Here is a 19,204-nt window from a genome sequence, read left to right on the forward strand (position 1 = left end):
TCCCCCTCTCTCTCTCTCTCTCTCTCTCTGTCTCTTTCTCTCTCTCCCCCCTTCACTCTCTTTCCTAACAGTTATTCTCGAGAAGCCGATTCGCATCCCAAGGTCTTTGTCGGTGAAAGCTGCCAGCGTGCTCAAGGGCTTTCTAAACAAGGTGAGGCACAGTCCACACCCAATCAGACGCCTCGGTCTCCCTTCCTTCTGTCTGTTTGCACTACTCGGGCAAATCGGCGCGCGTGGAAACGAGGCCAAGAACACGTTTCACCGAGCAGCACGGCCAACACGGCAGTCACTCTAGGCTTACTTCATTTGGCTCGGAGTGAGAGCGTGTGTGTGTGTGTGTGTGTGTGTGCTTGTATTACTATACTTGTGAGGGCCAAATGTCCCCACACGTATAGAAGAATTTGAGAAATAGACATTGTGAAGAGAAATGGTTGTTTTTAGGGTTAGTATTAAGCATTTGTAAAATTGCTGTTCTGAAACGTTGATGTCCTCACAAGTATAGTAATACGTGTGTGTGTGTGTGTGTGTGTGTGTGTGTGTGTGTGTGTGTGTGTGTGTGTGTGTGTGTGTGTGTGTGTGTGTGTGTGTGTGTGTGTGTGTGTGTGTGTGTGTGTGTGTGTGTGTGTGTGTGTGTGTGTGTGTGTGTGCGGCGTGCGTGCGTGCACAGGGTTTGTGTCTGTGCTTGCATGCGCCAATGTGTGCAGTTAAGCCTGTTGTGCGCGCGCGGTATTGCTGCGATGCACAAGCGCACTCACTGTTTGTGCAAACGGCCTTGTAGCTCTTCACATGCACTCAGCCTTAGCAAGTCATTCCTGTAATTGTTCTGATGAAGAGAGCACATCTCTCTGAGTCTGAATAGTCTGTCAGGGGGGGGGGGGGCTGTTGGGAGTTGCATGTGCACATAAAGTGCAAGATGTTAATTAGCAGCTAATTTTAGTTTAGCCTATGTATAAAAACATAATAAAGAAATGCTAACTGTCTTCATATCGCCTCCATGGACTTTATCGATGCCCACATACTGTATAAATGAAGTTATTCTGGAAGAATAATTGATCAGCATAGGTGTCTTGGTAACTGGGAGTTTGGATATAAACATACAGTATATTATACTGATTTTGTTATGGCAAAAAACTGCCTGAGTTGTGTGCATTTGCAAAATTGTGTTCAATAATCCATTTAACTTATTTTATATCCAATCTGTGCAAAGTCAGCACTCTGAAAAGGGTCAACCTTTTACACCCAGGACCCCTTGGAGTCCATGAGGAGGTTCCAAGGCGTCTCCAGCTCAATATTTCCGTTTGCACACTCTCACAGTTAAATTAACATAGACGATTTTACAGTGTAGATTGGGATCCCGGAGATTTTAAGAAATAATTTAATCATTTAATCATTTAATCAATTGATTGCCAAGATCGCATCGATGCGTTCTTTCAAATCCATCGCTTGTGTGCCAGCAATTCAAAAGAACGCATTGATGCGTTCTTTTGAATTTTCATTGTTTAATCTGTGATCGCACGGATCTGTTTATTTCTCATCAGCACTTTCGTTTTCCACTGACGTCACACTCACCCGGAGCCGGATGTATAAAAAAAAAAATCATTTCCGGGTCACATTGTTTCTCTCCGGTCATTTTCGGCCAGAATAGGGAAAATCACGTTTTTTCACACGGTATAAAAAACGAACGGACAGCTCAACTTCTATTTTCTTTGGTCCGGGTGACTAACAGTCATCGTCTTCGTGTATCACATCGTTTTCAGGCCGATCAGCGGATCAGGGATTGTCGAAAACATAACATCCGGTGAATGACCGGATCTGACGTGGGCCTGTTTGGGAGGGGGCGAGCGAGGTGATCAATGTGTGGATTTGCTGCTCTCTACTGGTGGAACTGTCGTACGTGCTTAACACCACAATCAGAGAATTTATTTGAATGAAAATTTACAAAATTTAAAAATTTAAAAACACAAATTGCTGGCACAGGGGTGAGTACATTATGAATAAACTCTGGCAGTCAATGTGTTAATCGTCGCTGTCGGGTGGAAACCCTGTATGTCCAAAACGGTTACTTTTCAGGAAATGGATCCGGTGTTATTAACACATTGAATGCCAGTCGCGTAGATCTACGCGAACCTATTTAAAGCCGCAGCGTGCCAGTCGCGTAGATCTACGCGAACCGCCGATTCCCATTGAAATTGCCCCAGGTGCACTTTCCGATTTTTTTTGATCCATTTCCGTTTCCGGTTTCCGGTCGGAAACGGAATTATTCGGGTTCCGTTTTTTTCGATCGTATCCGCTTCCTGTCTGGGATCCTGTTTAAAACTCGATTTTCTCGGTTGTTGTTTTTCTCCTCGCTGATCACTGTTTAGCGTTGATCTGCTGTATCTTCAAGATGGCGGCTCGCATTTGGAAACTGTTTTCGCTGGCCGTTTCTCACAGATCCGCTGTGTGTTTAGAACCAAATGAACGCGCACTTTTAACTTATTTAGCGAGGTCTGTGGCGACATGAAAAAAACAAAAAAACAACAATAAAACGCTGGCACTGGTGAGTACATTATGAGATTAAACTCTGGCATGGAATGTGTTAAGGACCCCCTTTGAAAATGAGATGATGCATCTCAAGGGGTTTATCCTTCTAATAAAGGTACATTATTATGATTTAGTCACAAGCTCGTTTTAATGCTTTTCATCGGTTAAATATTTATAAAGCACACGGAAAGCCCTAACCACTTTCACTTTCAAAATGTTTAAAACAAATAGCGAAAAATACCTAGAATAGCAGATATATGAGCTCACAACGTTGAAATATGGAGATACAAGGTTTCCGCCCCAACAGCAACGATATCAAACTGCGGGTCCTTGAAATTCATGAGAAGAGAGTCACTGCAGTAGAAGACATACAGTACAAACCCTGAGAGGCGGACAGCCTTAAAAAAGTGAAAATAGAACCAGTATGTGTTCCTTTCCTGACCTGTCGTCTCCCTGCCAACAGGACCCCAAGGAGCGACTGGGTTGCCAGGTGCAGACGGGGTTTACAGACATCAAGTCCCACACGTTTTTCCGCACTATAGAGTGGGAGCAGGTAAGTCCTGAGTAGAATCTAAGCTTACGACTGAAACGTGGCCATAAACTGCCCTCCCCCTCCTGTTAACATTCAAATAATCTGCTCTATTCAGTGGCTCTTCAAAACATACTTTACATACTGTTACTGTATGTCCAAATTATGCATGGTCCCTAGTACTAAATAAGGAGCTATAATTGCATGATGTGTACTCTAGTCTGTAGCATGTGACCTTTTCAGTATTCCATATTTTAACCGTCCATGCTGAAACCCAAATGCTGACCTGTGTGTCTAGTATTGTGCGTATAGCTTATTGTATCCTGCAAGGAGTTCTATGTAAGAATTTGTCATTTTATTAATGGTATTTCTCGGTATTTCTAGGACAGTGGAAAGCGACAGGAAATCTGAAATCTTAAACAAGTGAAATTGGAAGTGATGAAACAAAAACATTTGTAGAGACAATTGGAACTGGAACACTGAAATTGAAGCGGATGAATGATCTTTGTGGAATTATCTCTCCTGATTGGATAAAATTGATATCCCCACCTGAATGTATTTTCTGTTTACTAACCAGCTGGAGGGATGGGGAGACCCCTGTTACTTAACAAATACTCTATAGCAGTGGTTCTCAACCTGGGGTGATAAAATATTTTCTGGGGACCCGCAGAATGAGTTATATTTAAATGTCACTATTATTTCATTGACTAGAAGCCTAGTGAGATAAAAGTAAGAGATTCTGTTTATAGGTTTCACATTCTTCACTGCTCATTGACTGCCAATGACGTGTTTTGACGTATGTCAGTCCGACGCCCACACCGCCAATGACGTCTTTTGACGCATGTTAGAGATGCGCCGATGGCCTCTCACGTCACCCGAATCCGCATGTACAAATTAATTATCCGCCCGTTATCCAACCGCAATAATTATATTATCCAATTTAAATATCCGCACCAACCGTTTTTCCCGTATGTCAAAATATTATTATTTTCTGGTATTCCCCGTTAGTTTTAGTATTAGTTGTGCAATGCGAAAACAAAATGCATTGATTTAGCCTATGGAATGTCGGTGCGTCTTTTTTCTTTTTTTTAAACCGGTGCTGCGCTGAACATACAGACTCTGTGCGGCATCCAACATACAGGCATCCAACATACAGAGCCCACTGCTCTGCTGCGCTGAACATACAGACTCTGTATGTTCAGCGCAGCACCGGTTTAAAAAAAAGAAAAAAGACGCACCGACATTCCATAGGCTAAATCAATGCATTTTGTGATCGCACAGAGGCTGCTCTACACACTCACACAGACACAAGCACGCAGAGATTTAGCTATTTTATGGATAGATATATTAGATGTCATTAATTTATTTACCGCAATATTTAACCCGCGGTTTATCCGATATTAATTAATAATTATATTTGATTGACCCGAATCCACCCTAACTGCGGCAACCGCGGCTAAAACCGCGATCCGCGCATCTCTAACGCATGTTGTGTTTTCAGTTTTTACACTAGATGGTGCTCTTCGCTAACCTATGAGTCACCATTTGACTCCCAGTGAAGCAGGAAATCACGTGATCGCAAAAACAACTGCCACATTCACTCCCATTCTAATGGGTTTGGGAAAATGCCCTTTTCTCTGCTTTCTGTTGCTTTTTGATAAAACAACCTACATTCAACTGCCAATAAAAAAATTAAGACATTTTTAGAATCGGCCTCGGGTCTCAATGGGTTAAAGCGATCGGTGAATGGATCGTTGTGAAGAATAATATTCTATGATTTTTCAAAGGTTAGCGAAAACGCTCGGAATCGCTGGCAAGGTCGGCTATAGACGATGTTTTACTCTGGCGGTTAATCAGTTAATCTGCCAATGGGGATCCCTGAGACTACATTTTACTACATCTCATCTTACTATTTTTTTTACACACAGTATCACATACACCTCCTTTGCGCAGCGTGGTGGATAGATGTTTACTTATTACTCTTCCACTGTTCTACAGTATATCCATAATCTACCTAGTGTTATGTTACAACTGGTGTTGCCGTTTGTCCACTTGGGTGGGAGGGTGGAATTCGGGACACTCTGACCAGGTCAAGAAAGAATGGAAAAGAGTGACAGTTGTGTGCGGTTGATATGTCGTGTCGTCTTGACCAATTGGTCAATGCAGAATTTGGGTCCTGGTGCAAAAGCAGTGTAGTGTTTCAGTTTGTGCTTCTGTGGTCAGTGGTTCTGGTTCCCAAACCTTTTAACTCGAGACCCAACTTTTTTGCCCAAAAGAGACATTTTAACGTATTTATTTTGTACCTTTTTTTTTCTTTTTTTTCTTTTTTTTTTTGTAGGAAATGAAAAAAGTGATATTTACTCACGAATCACGACCCATAAAAACATTTACACACCTGCATACAGTATGATGCAATGTCCTCCGTTCTTCTTTGTCAGATGATAAAGCTGTTTGACGGGTGGTGCCCTTTGTGGGTGTGTGTTGCATGTGCATGTTAAAAATGCATGAGACAGTTGTAGACATGGTGCACAGACCACCGCTGGGTGCAACAAAGTGCCTTCCCTTCAATGGAGCAATAACACAAATAAAAGTGCATTTCTAATTGCACTCACATGCAGCGTGTGTGCGTGTGTGTGTGTGTGTGTGTGTGTGTGTGTGCGCGTGTGCGTGTGCGTGCGTGCACGTGTGTGTGTGTGTGTGTAGGGGTAGAAAATGTTCCATTGATGGTATAGGGCTGACGTGTACCACTATGTGAAAGCAACATGAAAGCAGGATATAGGCTATACAATATTAAGGGGCTTTCACTAGCACGCCATCAGTAATGATGTCTCTGTGTGTGTACAGAATGCCCAGTTTGAGCTAAATGACTGTCTGCAGTCAGAGCACGCTTCTAGTTTTAGTATTACAGCTGCACTCGTATCATTAAGGCAAATAAAGCTTAATGAGCGAGGTCCCAGCACAGTATGTGTGGTGGGTAGAGCTGGGCGATACGACTTCAAACCAATATCACGAATATTTCAAACGTTTGCCTCGATTACAGAACGATTATTAAAAAAAGACTTCAAAGACCTTGTAGGTCATTTATTTTAGCTGTGTGTGCACACCACCATTGTACAACATAGTATAAAACAGGGTTAAGTGGTAAATCAGACTAGTTGTTCGTGTCGATTCGTTGATATACGGTATAAGAAGAAAAAAGAATATCACCCCAAAACACGTGCTTCTCGATTATTCGATTAATACACCGACTTAATCGATATATTTCCGATTAAGTCGGTTATTGGTTCATTGGTGGTGGGGAATGGTTAAAAGTATAAAACTACATGGAAATGCAATCTTGAACTCAAGAGGGTTTTATTTGTCACTTATTCATACAGTAACAAGCAGCATCATGTTGGGGTGTAATGTTCCACAAGACTGTGCTAACAACAACAATATAATACATACAATATAATAACAATTCAATACTGGATGCAATAAAATAAGAAAATAAAATGAGAAGAATAAAGATTTTAAAAATAATAATAAGTTGGCAATAGTACAGACAGCTAAAACAACTCTGTTTCGCTGTACCGCTCCACTAGAAATGATTAACTGTAATCTAAGCCGTCCCCCTACTCCAATCAAGATAATTACTTCTTTCAAAAAGGCATAAACTCAAGTTCAAAGTGATGTATTCATGGAATGTGCTACCATACGCCCTTCATTTGGCTCATAATAATAAATGCTTTTCAAGTACCCGTATACGGTGCCATGCCATTATTCAGCGTCTCGTTGGTTCGACTGGCCCCATTATAACTATCCCTAACCCAAACCCTAACCCTAAACTCACACTAACCTAAATGGTCAGAATAATGGGATGTCGGAATTATGAGGGGACCCCGCGTATACAAGCATGTCGGCCTATTATACCGTTGTCATTCAGACCTTTTTGACCTCGTCCAAACTGCAATGCTTACCCATCACTACCAGTACAAGTCAAGAAAACTGATCTACTACAGACAATTATATTGAGACAATCTGTGATCAGTGATCCTGAGAAAATTGCAAATTTGCAAGCTCATATGTTGCACCACTTTGACACATTGTGAGCTTGTAGAAGGGCTATATTCGTCACTACTACATATATCTTAAACCATTAAAACCGGGAACGCATCTGTGTAACCACTTAGCCATGCTATGAGCTTGTAGATCTGCTATTTTTTTTTAATCATGAACATTTTATATATAATATTATTTTTTTTAAGAAAACATTTATAACTCAAATCTTTGCTTCTGGGGGGGGGGGGGGGGTCCCTAGAACAAAATACTGTCAGATGAGGGTCGGCGGCCAAATACATATAATTTGACATGAAAGAGTTTGAGAACCACGCTGATATAGTAACATACGTTTTCCAGAAAACTGTTAGGATTTAGAAGACATTTTGTAGAATCGGAACCTCAGGCCTTAATGGGTTAAGTATAAAATAGGGCTTAAGTGGTTCAAGTGGCAAGCTCTGCTGTGACGTCACTTGTTGCGTGGCCAGTTCCTCTGCCAGAGCTTCTCTGGACAGTGTCCCACCTCAGCACCTCTCCTCCACGCTTCCTCTCCTGGCCCCATGACAGAGACTGGCACCGTACCCGCAATTATGCACACGTGCAACAAGAGCACCATGTTGCACATGGGTGGTGCACACAATCTTTACACACAGTCTTTTTCGGGCGGCAGTGGCTCAGGAGGTAGAAGTGTCGCTTGGGGATCGGAAGGTTCACCGATTTGATGCCGGGCTCCCCGCTGTGTTATTGTCAAAGTGCTCTTGAGCAAGACACTTAATTGCCATTGTGAATGTAATGCACACTGTAAAGCACTATATAAATGCACCAATTTCTTTTTTTCAAGAAATACAATACAGATAAAAAGGCCCTCAACCTTTTTGCGAAATGTTGTATATTCTTTAAAACCACTTTAGACTTGGTGAACTGGACCTGAGTTGGCTCTGTACTGTCTTGGATCAGCCTTCATGCTGTGAAAAGGAACAATTCATACTATAGACATTAGACACTAGACTCTATTAGATCTTTTTGTTCTAGCGTTACATCAGTCTGGACCTCTGAAGATCAAAGGACAATTCGAAAAGTAATTTATTCATTAATTTCTTTGATAACACTTTTCTCTGAAGATAATCAGACTTTGTAATATTAAACGATTGACTTATTCTGTGCATTATTCTGATCAGTTAGCAGCCTATAGTTGTCACTAACATCTTGCATGCTTCTGTGGTGAAGGAGATAAATCATTGCTTTGTAAATAGAAGGTTCTTGGTTCAAAACCAAGGATGTGTTATTTTTTTAAAGTTTGTACCTGTGTCTGTACAACCCAGACACCCTGTAACGTGCAGGACTCTCTACATTCACACTTCTTTACATTCACGCCACTGCATTGGGTCCACACCATAGGAAACAACATGGATGACAGGGAAGCACCATGCATGATTTGAAAACATTTGGGGTGGAGGTTGTTCCTTGGCCTACTGGGAGTGTGCAAGTTTCTCACCGATCGGTCCACCGGTGCTTGTGGCATTTCATGCAAAATGGGCCGCTCCTGCAAAGTTTGGAAGGCAATCATAGTCAATTGGAATGGAATATGAGAAATCTGACAGATACATCTTGATCACATGACTACAGAGATATGGTGTATACCAATTTGGGTGAGGTTTGGACAAAATCCGTAGGAGTAGCAGCAAAAAGTGTGTTTTGCTGTTCACAGACACACGGACAGACAGACAGGAGCGAAAACATAGCCTCCGGCCGGCCTGGCGGAGACAAAAAGGTCGATCAGCTGTCTCCCTTATGCAGCGTGCCTCATTCAACTCATTCAAGATGCATTAAATGAAGTCATTTAATCATTCTCATGTTCACCGTACTCAAGTGGTCCTCAAGGGACATTTTGGGCGAGGTGGTGTTGGGGTGGAGCATGAAAGAGAAGGTGGGGGGGGGGGGGGAGTAATCAGTGCTGCCTATGAAGTACACACCAAAGGCACACTCAGGAAAGAAATCAAAGCGGGGTGAATTGTAAAAGCAGGGGAGGGGGTTTGGGGGCAGCCTGTAGCCCGATTCATACTTTCGTCACGCGTTGAGAATAGCAGACCTACAAGCCTACAACGTGTCGCGGATGCGACGCGTTGTGAGCTTGAACGGCCTGCTATTCTCGGCCGTTCTCGGGCGCGCGACACCCATCGTGCGCCTGACAAAGCTGTGACAGAGGGGACCATGAACGCTGGCAGCAGCAGAAGTGCTGGACCGCCGCACTCTTGCCCTCAAACACACAACCTGTCTCCATACCTGACAGGACGCACATTGCCACCGCTCTCCTGGCTGCCGGCGTTACGCCGTATTAATATTAATCACACGTCTCCTGAGGGCGCGACAGGCTCCGCTCTCTGAAGCCGTGACATGTTTGAATATCATTTACCTGCCTAGCCTTTTTTCTTTCTTTTTTTTTTACACCCCCTCCCCTCCTTCCTCCCCCTCCAAATGTGCTGTGAACTGTCACGTCAATGACGCGGGGGAGTTTTGAGCGGACAGAAGAAACGGTATTGCTTGGCGGCGAGGAGAACTCCGGCGCGTGAATGAGTTGCGTTGATTCCCGAGCGAAGGCAGACAGACTGGAGAGCCTCGTCTCTCAACCAGTCCAAGACATGCATGCATCCACCTTAAAACTGCAGTCCGGAACACACTTATATGAATAATGCATTGTTTTAACCAATCTGTATGGCAGAGGAGCCTATGTTAATACAATATAACTAGCACATCTGCAGTGGTCTACCCTAGAAATTTAGACCCTGGTTGACCAGTAATACTGCCTGAAGCTCATAGCAGATTATCTACAACTGTACTGTGTGTGTGTGTGTGTGTGTGTGTGTGTGTGTGTGTGTGTGTGTGTGTGTGTGTGTGTGTGTGTGTGTGTGTGTGTGTGTGTGTGTGTGTGTGTGTGTGTGTGTGTGTGTGTGTGTGTGTGTGTGTGTGTGTGTGTGTGTGCACTATAAAACATTTCTGTTACTGCCGCCTTCTAACGTCTTTCTTACTGTACAATCGCTTTCATCTACAACTGTACGATGTGTGTGTGATGATTCATTCAATCAGGCCTCCAATGTCGTTCGGGGTAATTGCTCTGGCATGGCATTGACGTCCGCCTCGGATCACACCAAGCTGTGACTCACACACAGTCCAAACCAATCCAGTGTCTTCTCTCCAGAATACGTTTTTTTTTTTTTGCCTCTGGATTAAGCACACATTATAGACACATGCACACACACACACACACACACATACACTCTGGTCCTGTGATCTGAGGATCCTCAGCTCCCCTACTAGCCTTGACGCCTTCGCTTTCCTCTTTCATGTGCCCTTCTGGCCTCAGGGCCACTGTGTGTGTGTGTGTGTGTGTGTGTGTGTGTGTGTGTGTGTGTGTGTGTGTGTGTGTGTGTGTGTGTGTGTGTGTGTGTGTGTGTGTGTGTGTGTGTGTGTGTGTGTGTGTGTGTGTGTGTGTGTGTGTGTGTGTGTGAGACTGACTGTGTGTGTGTATTAGAAGGTGTAGGGACCCAGCCCTGGCCCCTCAGTGTGCATCATTACCACCACACAGAGCCTGTAACGGTGCAGGCACCACATCAGAGCAACCAGAGAGCCATGGAGAACAGGTGGAGCGAGCCAGTTGAAAGGAGAAAAGAATTTCCTACAGGAGAGACAAAGGGGTTCAGATGAGAGAGACCAAGATGGGGAGGCTTGATAGATTGCTGAGAATTAAGCAAATAGAGAGAGAGATAAGCAGTAGAGGCTCCAATTGAGGAGAAAGGGCAGAGACAGAGAGAGTTGGTTGGTTTGTTTGAAGGTTTTTCCCATGAGTGCTTTGAACCAATAGGGCTAATGATGTGTAGGTGCCACTAAAACCAGCAGGGAACATCAGGAGCATGCACACAGTCACATACACTCTCTCTCTCTCTCTCTCTCTCTCTCTCTCGCGCGCTCTCGCTCTCTCTCTCTCACACACATTTTCGGCATGTCGTTGGCGAACATTTTCCAGAATTTGTGAAAATATAAATAGCAGATCTACAAGCTCACTTTTATTTACAAGTATCTATACTAACAGGTTTACACATTTCAATCTAAGGCATCTTTCCATGACTTGAGATATGGTCTAAATCTGTCCTGGCCTTGTAAAACCCACAAAGAATCTGAACAAAATAAGACGCAATGCTGCGTAGCTGTGGGTTTTATTTCTGTGCCCATCTGACATTGTTCTTTTCTCAGAACATGTCCTCAGTGAGTTTTTTTTTAAGGGACAAAAACGAACCTGAAACCATGGAAACAAACCATGCAAAAAAAAAAGAAGAAAAAAAAATCCCGGCTGAATCACTTGCCCACAATTTCTTGGGAGCCTCACCAATCCCTTCTGTATCCTTCTCTCTCTCCTTTTCACTTCTTCATTTACACCGTGCAATTTCATCTTTGATTTGTCATCTGAACTAGGGCTCTGCAGCACCTCCCTTTATTTACACACATATGTCGCACAGTGGCTCACCCCATATCCTGAAAAATGAACTTTATCACAAATCGGTACCAAAAGAGGGGAAATCACAGAGCCATGGCAGTATAAAATGTATTCTCTAAAATAATCAATCTACAAGCTCAGTCTAAAAAAGTATTAAAGTTTAAGTGGTTAATGTATCGACCGTGTAGTTTCAACACTGGGGGTTTAATTCCGCGTGATGCATGCCGTGCACCTTCCCCCACTAGTAAAGCAGCACAATGCAGTAAATCAAAACTTTTTGGGGGTTTGTGTCTGGTTTATGAGTTATGGTGCAAGTCATCTTTCCTGTCAGTCACTCGCCACTATTTTAAGTACAAAAGTAAACTTACGCCTTTAAGAAAATAATGGTTTTATTAACTACTTTTGGTGTTTATGAGTGTTTTCCATAAATAATACTGATATGGGTTTTGTTTTTTCAATCAGCTGGAAAAGAAACTGGTGACCCCACCTTTCAAACCTCAGATTACCGACGACTACGGCCTGGAAAACTTTGACACCCAGTTTACCAACGAACCAGTGCAGCTAACACCAGATGATGAGTAAGTAGCTGTTCTCAAACACAAGGCACACGCTCTGTCCTGCTGTTTTTCCCCCCCGTCAGAATCTTGGCAGTTTTCACGGAAGAAGGGAAAAAAAAACACCACAAATTATTATTGTACACTGTAAAATGTTAATTTAACTCTCCAAGAGTTCATTTTTATACTCTCAAGAGACAAATGAATACTCAGGATTTTGCAGTGAGTATACCACTTGACAAAAAGCCTCATTGTCTTTAAAACGGTACTAATGAGAATACTTTATGGGTAGATTAGTCAACTGGAAACTACACAAACTTTTGAAATGATCAAAGGACCTGAAAGGCAGACTTACAAAGAGAGAGAAAACCCCCTAGGGGGTGCCGCACTCCAAGACAGGAGTAGTCTAGCTCTGTTCAATTTTCATTTCGAAACATTTCTGTCGAGGATATGTTTTTGGAAACTGGGCCTGTATGATATATTAGGCTTTTGATTTTGCTTTTCTATATTATGTGTTTGTGTGAGCAAACACATAAATACAGCTACATTAAATACAGCTAATGTAGCTGTATTTAGTGATTTGACTCACTGGAAATGCTTCAGTGAGAAATGGATTAGCTAACGAAGTTATTAAGTATTTTAGTGCTATCACTACTATTAAGAATACAAACGGTTGGCAAGCGGTTCCGCATCGCTAAGACCGAAACCAGTTACTACCCAGACAACCAGGTTTGTGAACCATTGACACTAAAGGTCTTTTGACTGTATGCTTGACACACACACACACACACACACACACACACACACACACACACACACACACACACACACACACACACACACACACACACACACATACACACATACCTGATTCTTTATGCTAAGATTTCACACACATTTGCACACATAAGTAAATGTACACATACAAAAATATATGCTTACATACTGTTTTAAAACACGTTTAATGACAAAAATGCAGTTTATGCAGTTTTTTCCTTTTTGAAATAATACAAAAACATATATTTACTCGCGACCCATACAAATGGGTCCGAGACCGAAACATGGGTCCCGACCCACTGTTTGGGAAACAGTGTTCTATTGGAAAACGCACTACAAGATGATGCCTTCGCATGCTTTCTTCCAAGCTCACGTCCTAGAGTTTGACTTGTGTTTTCAATTCACTTTGTTGTTGTCATCATCGTTGTTAGTGGCCAGCGATTGGGAGGTTGCCAGTTTGAATCCCCACAGTCCATCTGGAAAGCTCTGGGCAGGGGAAGTAAAGTGAATGAGTAAACCTCTCCTATCATGCCTAAAAACTAATACTGAAGTGAGTTTGAGTCCCCCCCCCCCCCCCACCACCAGAAGCTCTGTGGAGCTGCTCGGTGGCCAACAGTAAAACCTTAGCTCATACTTCGTCAAATGTGGGTGTTGCTCACCGAAAATAGACGATCTACAAGCTCACAACTGTTAGCTATTTCCGGTGTGCGGTGCAACTAAGTATAAATCGGGCTCAAAACTCTAGCTCTCAGGTGGGAATTCGTGGCACTGCGGCATTGAAGGGCGTTTCTTCAAAGGGAGCGTGCAGGCTCAGTGAAGCTGTCCTTACAGTGAAATAGTGAAAGATCACTCGCTGCAGTCCCCCCCCCCTCCCCCTCCCCAATGAATCGTGGCCAACAACAAACACCCCCCCAAAAGATTTCTGCATTCAATGAAGAAAAATACCCCCTCGAAGTTCCCTACAATGACGTCTTTATTATCCACTGGGGTCAGTGTTTTGATTAATGTGGACATGTTGCCTACAGGGATTCAATGGGCATCCTTGTTTTACATTAACTTTGGAGAAGAATAGGCTTGAAAAGATTTGGCACGACCACAGACGTAGTGTGGGTTCTATTGTTGCGGATGGTCTGCAGCCAGCACACGACAAACAACCCCCCCACCACCCCCACCGAGCCGTCATAAAATGGATTCCATGAGGCTTTGTTTCATGGTGCCAACGGATATTACCAGGCTTGTGTCGGACAACGTTTGCATTTAAATCCATGCTGGATTCATTTTTTAGGCTCCAGTGTTTTTGGTTTGTTCCAGATAAGGTTTTTATGGAGACCAACCTTCCCCTCCGACCACCAGGCTGTTCAGACCAGAAGCTTGAGATTTAAACGCCCCCTGGCACTTGATTGCGAGATGGCTTGTGAGATGGTTTGAATCCTATAAAAAGATCCCTGCCACTAACAACGGCAAAAGGATTTTCAATACATATAGTGTTATAATCCTAAAATCTGGCTACATATAACCATAGTCTACTGAGTTGCTTGTGACACTTCTGTTGCATAGGAAAATACCATCACTTAAATGATGTGGATTTATGTTGAAAGTGAAACATCATTGAGCACTATTAGTTCAAAGGCTAAGATGCATGCTGTGTAACAGAGTTAAAGCTGCAATCCGTAAGATCCCAGAATCGAACCCAAAGTATAAAATAGGGTTAAAGGTGTTAGTTATACTGTTCCTCATTTAGCTGGGGAGCCCCCTGTAACCTTCAAGGACCCCTTGAGGTCCCCGGACCCCACTGTGAGAACCAGTGCTGTAGGTAGGGGATGTGCAGAATAACACGGGGGCAGCGGAGGCGTGCTCTGCCCACGCGAAACCCTTTGAACACGTATGAGCGACAGCTACAACCTTGTGAGGTGGCATCTCGCCAAGGAGCCCCGGGAGCAGCTAGTGTTAATGTGAACCCTATTAAATGCCCATCATCCCCTGTACCTATGACAGACGCTAGCTACCCCGGTCTGTGCCTCAGTAGGAAGCCCTGGCGCATCCTCTGCCGCATGCTAGGCGCCCATCTCCAAGCCCAGCCTGGCGTTGGGCGCGCCTCCCAGCTCATTAAGGGGCTGAGAGGCGAGGCAGTTAATTTGCGTCAGGAATGTGATGACAGCAGTCCATGACAGTCTGCAATGCACTATTGTGGGTGGGTGGGGGTGTGTGTGTGTGTGTGTGTGTGTTGGTGAGGGTGTGTGTGGGGGTGCTCTCTGCCAAATCAATAGTGGAGATACCAAGCTGGCATCAAATGCCACCGCACATCAAAAGGAGACACGAGCCCCCTTCCTCCTCCTTTCTCTCACTTTTTCTCTCTCTCCCTGCATCCCTTTCTCTACTCTCTGTCAGTAAGGACAAGTGGTGACGTCGCCCGCTCCATCCAGCTAGGAGGGGAGAGGTGGGGGGGGGGATGCGAAAAGCACCTCTGCCCACACCCCCCGCCCTCGCTCGCGTGATAGGTTTGGCAGACGAAAAAAGAAAAAGTGAGAGACGAGAAGAGAGAGAAGGGTAAAGCCCCTCCATGTTAAGAGATTTACTCGGGGCATTAAAAACCAAGGCTTGCTGGGGGCCCTGTGCCAACATAGCAAGATGGGGGGGTGGGGGGGTGCTTCAGGAGAGAGAGGCTTTACTTGGCCTGTGCCAGCTCCCCTGACTTCATCAGTGTTATGAAACGGCAGCCTCTGCCAGCACGCAGGCAAGGAGACACTGCCTGCATCTATGGCATTCGTCCTCTCCGAGTTACCGCAGCAATTACAGCAACTCTCACGTACTGTTTTGCTGAGGGACGGAATTTATTTACTTTCTTCAGTGAACCTGTTGATTAATAAAGCAATAAGCCACTAGAGGTCGCCGTTTACCGAGTATTTTACAATGGCTGAGGGGCGTAGTGAGGCACGAGGTCGAGGCGCTAGCCGAGTGCCTCCGACCCGCTCAGCCATTATAAAATAGAGGTAAACTGAGACCTTGCGTGGCTCATTGCTTTTCTAAAGCCGTCACAAATATGGCAATATGAAAATCAAAGACATGTCCCAATTAAAACAGTTCTTAATAATTCACTGCAAGAACAACTTCTACAAGAAAGTAGTTCCCGGCTACCAGGAAGAGCAACTTCCTGACAGAGACCAAGGAAGCTTATTTAAGGAAGGGACGCCGACCTAATTTTCTTTATCCAGCAATTCCAGCCGGCAGATTCGTTGCACTGGGTGGCAAGCTCACACCGGAAGTTACCCTAACCCTAACCCGGTGAAGTAACATTGGAGTCTATGAGAGCCGGCTGGACAGCTTATGAACAAACACTATTTCTGAACGATTGAGACCTTTGTAAAATACTCGGCTCAGGAAAATAAAAGAAGACATATCACACATTGTTTTCTGCTGTGTTGCTTTTTGATGTGTACACTGTATAATTTTATAGAGGCATCTAAAGAGCACAATGTACGTTCCTAAACGTGCCAAGTATCGCGAGACTGTCCACCTTTTCCTGTCTGGCAACCAAATCTCGCGATACCTCCGAGCCAGAAACGATACCTGCCACTGTTTAGATGCCTCAATAAAATGATGTACTGTGCACATCCAAAAGAAAGTGATTAGAAAACAACCTGTGATATGTCTTATTTTATATTCCTGAACCGATTATATGACAACAGTCGTGATCGTTCAGAAATAGTGTTTGTTCATGAGCTGGTCCAGCCAGCTCCATTCACTGCCCTGTATTTCATCGAACTTCCAGTGCGAGGTTTTCCACCCATGAGTGTCATGGTGCATCCCCGGCGTCCAGCGTCCCTTCCTTAAATAAGCTTCCTTGACAGAGACTAGTGCCTACTTTTCCAAAACAAACACATGGAGAAATGAAATTAACTGTAAACTCAATCTCATTGTAACTAAGATATTCGATAGAAATTCACAATTCTTTAAAGCCGGTTTTAGCTATGTCTGTGAACTTCCCGTGTAAATTGCTAGCCTAGCTACTTAGCCTTGCAGCTAAGAATCCAGCACAGGGATGGGGGAGCGCTTGTTTTCCTTACAAGCCCCGCCCGAAGCCCCTCAGTCACTCGCCGTCCTACAGGGACGATGCTTAGAAGCCCTGCACGGCCGGGGCTTGTAAGGAAAACAAGGCTCCTCTTCCCTCATTCAGCTACAGATACGCTGGATCACTGTAGAAACAAATAACGCACCTGTGATTGATGTAAGCTGATCTAAGGAGTAGATTATAGTGTCTTTTATCACATCTATTAAACGGAAACCAGCCAATCAGAACCAAGGATTTACACTTCAGCGTATGGCGGTGTCGCACACCGCGAATAGAAGCTCTATACAAGCTCAGTTGATAGTAGTTTGGAGCTTGCAGATCCGCTATTTTCGGCCTGTGGCATCGTCGTACGACAGAGTATATAATTATATAATTAAACATAAGAATACAAATCCGGTTGGGTGATCACCTTTTTCATGGCCAGTCACTAGCATAAAATAACATGTTTTTGCACAGCAAAAAGTGTTAAGAAATTAACACAGCCCGAGCCCTGCACAAATAGTTGTTTCCTTCCTCTCTTTAACGCCCCGAATGTCTTTATCTCTTCTTTACCCCCTGCTCTCGTTCCCTCGCAATATCCCCACTTTTCCCCTCGCCCCTGTCCTCCAGTCAGCATCTGGTAATGCTTTTAAGCCTCTTCTGCAAAAAGAAATTGGAAAAAAAGGGCAACATTTGCGCTAGTGAGCACACTGTTTGTTTTGGTCAACTCCCAAACCTTCCCTTCTCTCTCTCTCTCTCGTTTCCCTTTCTGCGGTCTCTCTGCTTGCTCTCCTCTCACCGACACACAAACCCCCCATTTTCACACGAGAACTTACTCCTAAACCTAATATATAGGCCATTGCACGACGGTGTCCCTCGAACGAAAGTAACCGATTTTCAAGCTTGCGATGCGTCGTCGTTTGTAGCTTGAAAAAACTATTTTCAAAGTTCTGCACCATTGCACGACAGAGGATAAAAAGTGAGGCTCTACAGTGAGTATAATTCATACAAAGACGAGATGTAGAGGAAAGGCCGTTTCTCCATCACTATTTCAAATAAACAGCCCCCCCCCACCCAAGCCAGAAACCCCCGCCCACTTGGTCCACCAGGGGAAGTCAAACCGAACGCACACGTTGTTTAACCTCAAAGCCTTCTATGGGGGAAAGCCTCTCCCCCCTCTCCCAGCAAGAGGCCTCTTTTCTGGTGTGCAGCTCCTCACCTCCCCCTCACCACCATAACACTCACTCAGATGAGGAAACGGCCTGTTTTGCAACACAACTGGCATGGACGCCGGGAGGGGGCAGCATTTATTTTTACTCTGCCACTCACAGCCCTGCTGGTGGAAGGGGTTCCATGATTAGCGGTGAGCTCCACCGCTGATTAAGGAGGTTATATCTAACCCCCCACCCACATCCAATACTGGGTGAAGGGAGGCTGTTTAGCAGGGTCTTAATCAGTAATCCTGAGATGAATTAGAGCAGTCTGTGCTGTGAGTAACGCTGCTGGCTTCATCAGCCAATCGGGTGGGTTGTGGGTGATAGGAATAGGAAGTTGTGTTTTGTATGCTTAAAGACTTGCGTACAGTAAGTGTATATATGTGTTAGTGTGTATAAAGTATATCAAAGGTTAAAAAGCAGTGAAAACATGGGCAGTTTTTTCCTCAACTCAGTCACAAAATGAACAGAAGGAATTCAATCCCATATAGGATGATCATGGGTACAGAAGAAATGTATTTAATGCACTTATGGTTTTGCGTGTGTTTATGCAATTAAATACGCTGTCCTCTTTACAAATTATGCAAAATAAATTAGGACATATAGTAAGGTCACAATACCATTTACAAATGCAAGAATACTATCGTAGCTAGTGCAGTACATGACACACATCATATGTTGAGGTCCCAAGAGGGCTTACTACCGAATAGCTTTAAACACATCTATAATGTGGCGTGATGCATTGCGAGCTTGTAGACCAACTATTTTCGCCACTTGACACCGTCATGTAACGAAGTATAAAATAGGGCTTAGCCACATGAGTAGTATTCCTACTCTGGGGAGAACATCCGGCGAAAATAGCAAATCTACAACCTCACAACGTTGCGAGTTTGTAGGTCGCCTATTTTCGGCGAAGAGGTTTGGTGTAGAGGGAGAAAAGGAGGGGGCCTACAGTGGTATAGGCCAACTAGGGTTTAAGTGGTTAATGGACAATGGTAGAGGTTTGGGTGGTATAGTTACCTTGCCACGATA

The 19,204-nt window shown here is 44.0% G+C and overlaps 1 protein-coding gene across 2 annotated transcripts in view; it reads left to right on the forward strand.

Annotated features, from left to right (window-relative positions):
- Positions 1–19,204, forward strand: part of prkcz (protein kinase C, zeta) — a 126,345-nt gene that overhangs the window by 102,842 nt on the left and 4,299 nt on the right. For both annotated transcript variants that reach the window (XM_080444508.1, XM_080444509.1), the window contains 3 exons: positions 72–151; positions 2,987–3,076; positions 12,042–12,157. In XM_080444508.1, coding sequence (XP_080300634.1) covers positions 72–151; positions 2,987–3,076; positions 12,042–12,157 — 286 coding nt within the window. The remainder of the gene's footprint in view (positions 1–71; positions 152–2,986; positions 3,077–12,041; positions 12,158–19,204) is intronic.

This window comes from Gymnoscopelus braueri (assembly GCF_963280865.1).
Source record: "Gymnoscopelus braueri genome assembly, chromosome: 12".
NCBI lineage: Eukaryota > Metazoa > Chordata > Actinopteri > Myctophiformes > Myctophidae > Gymnoscopelus > Gymnoscopelus braueri.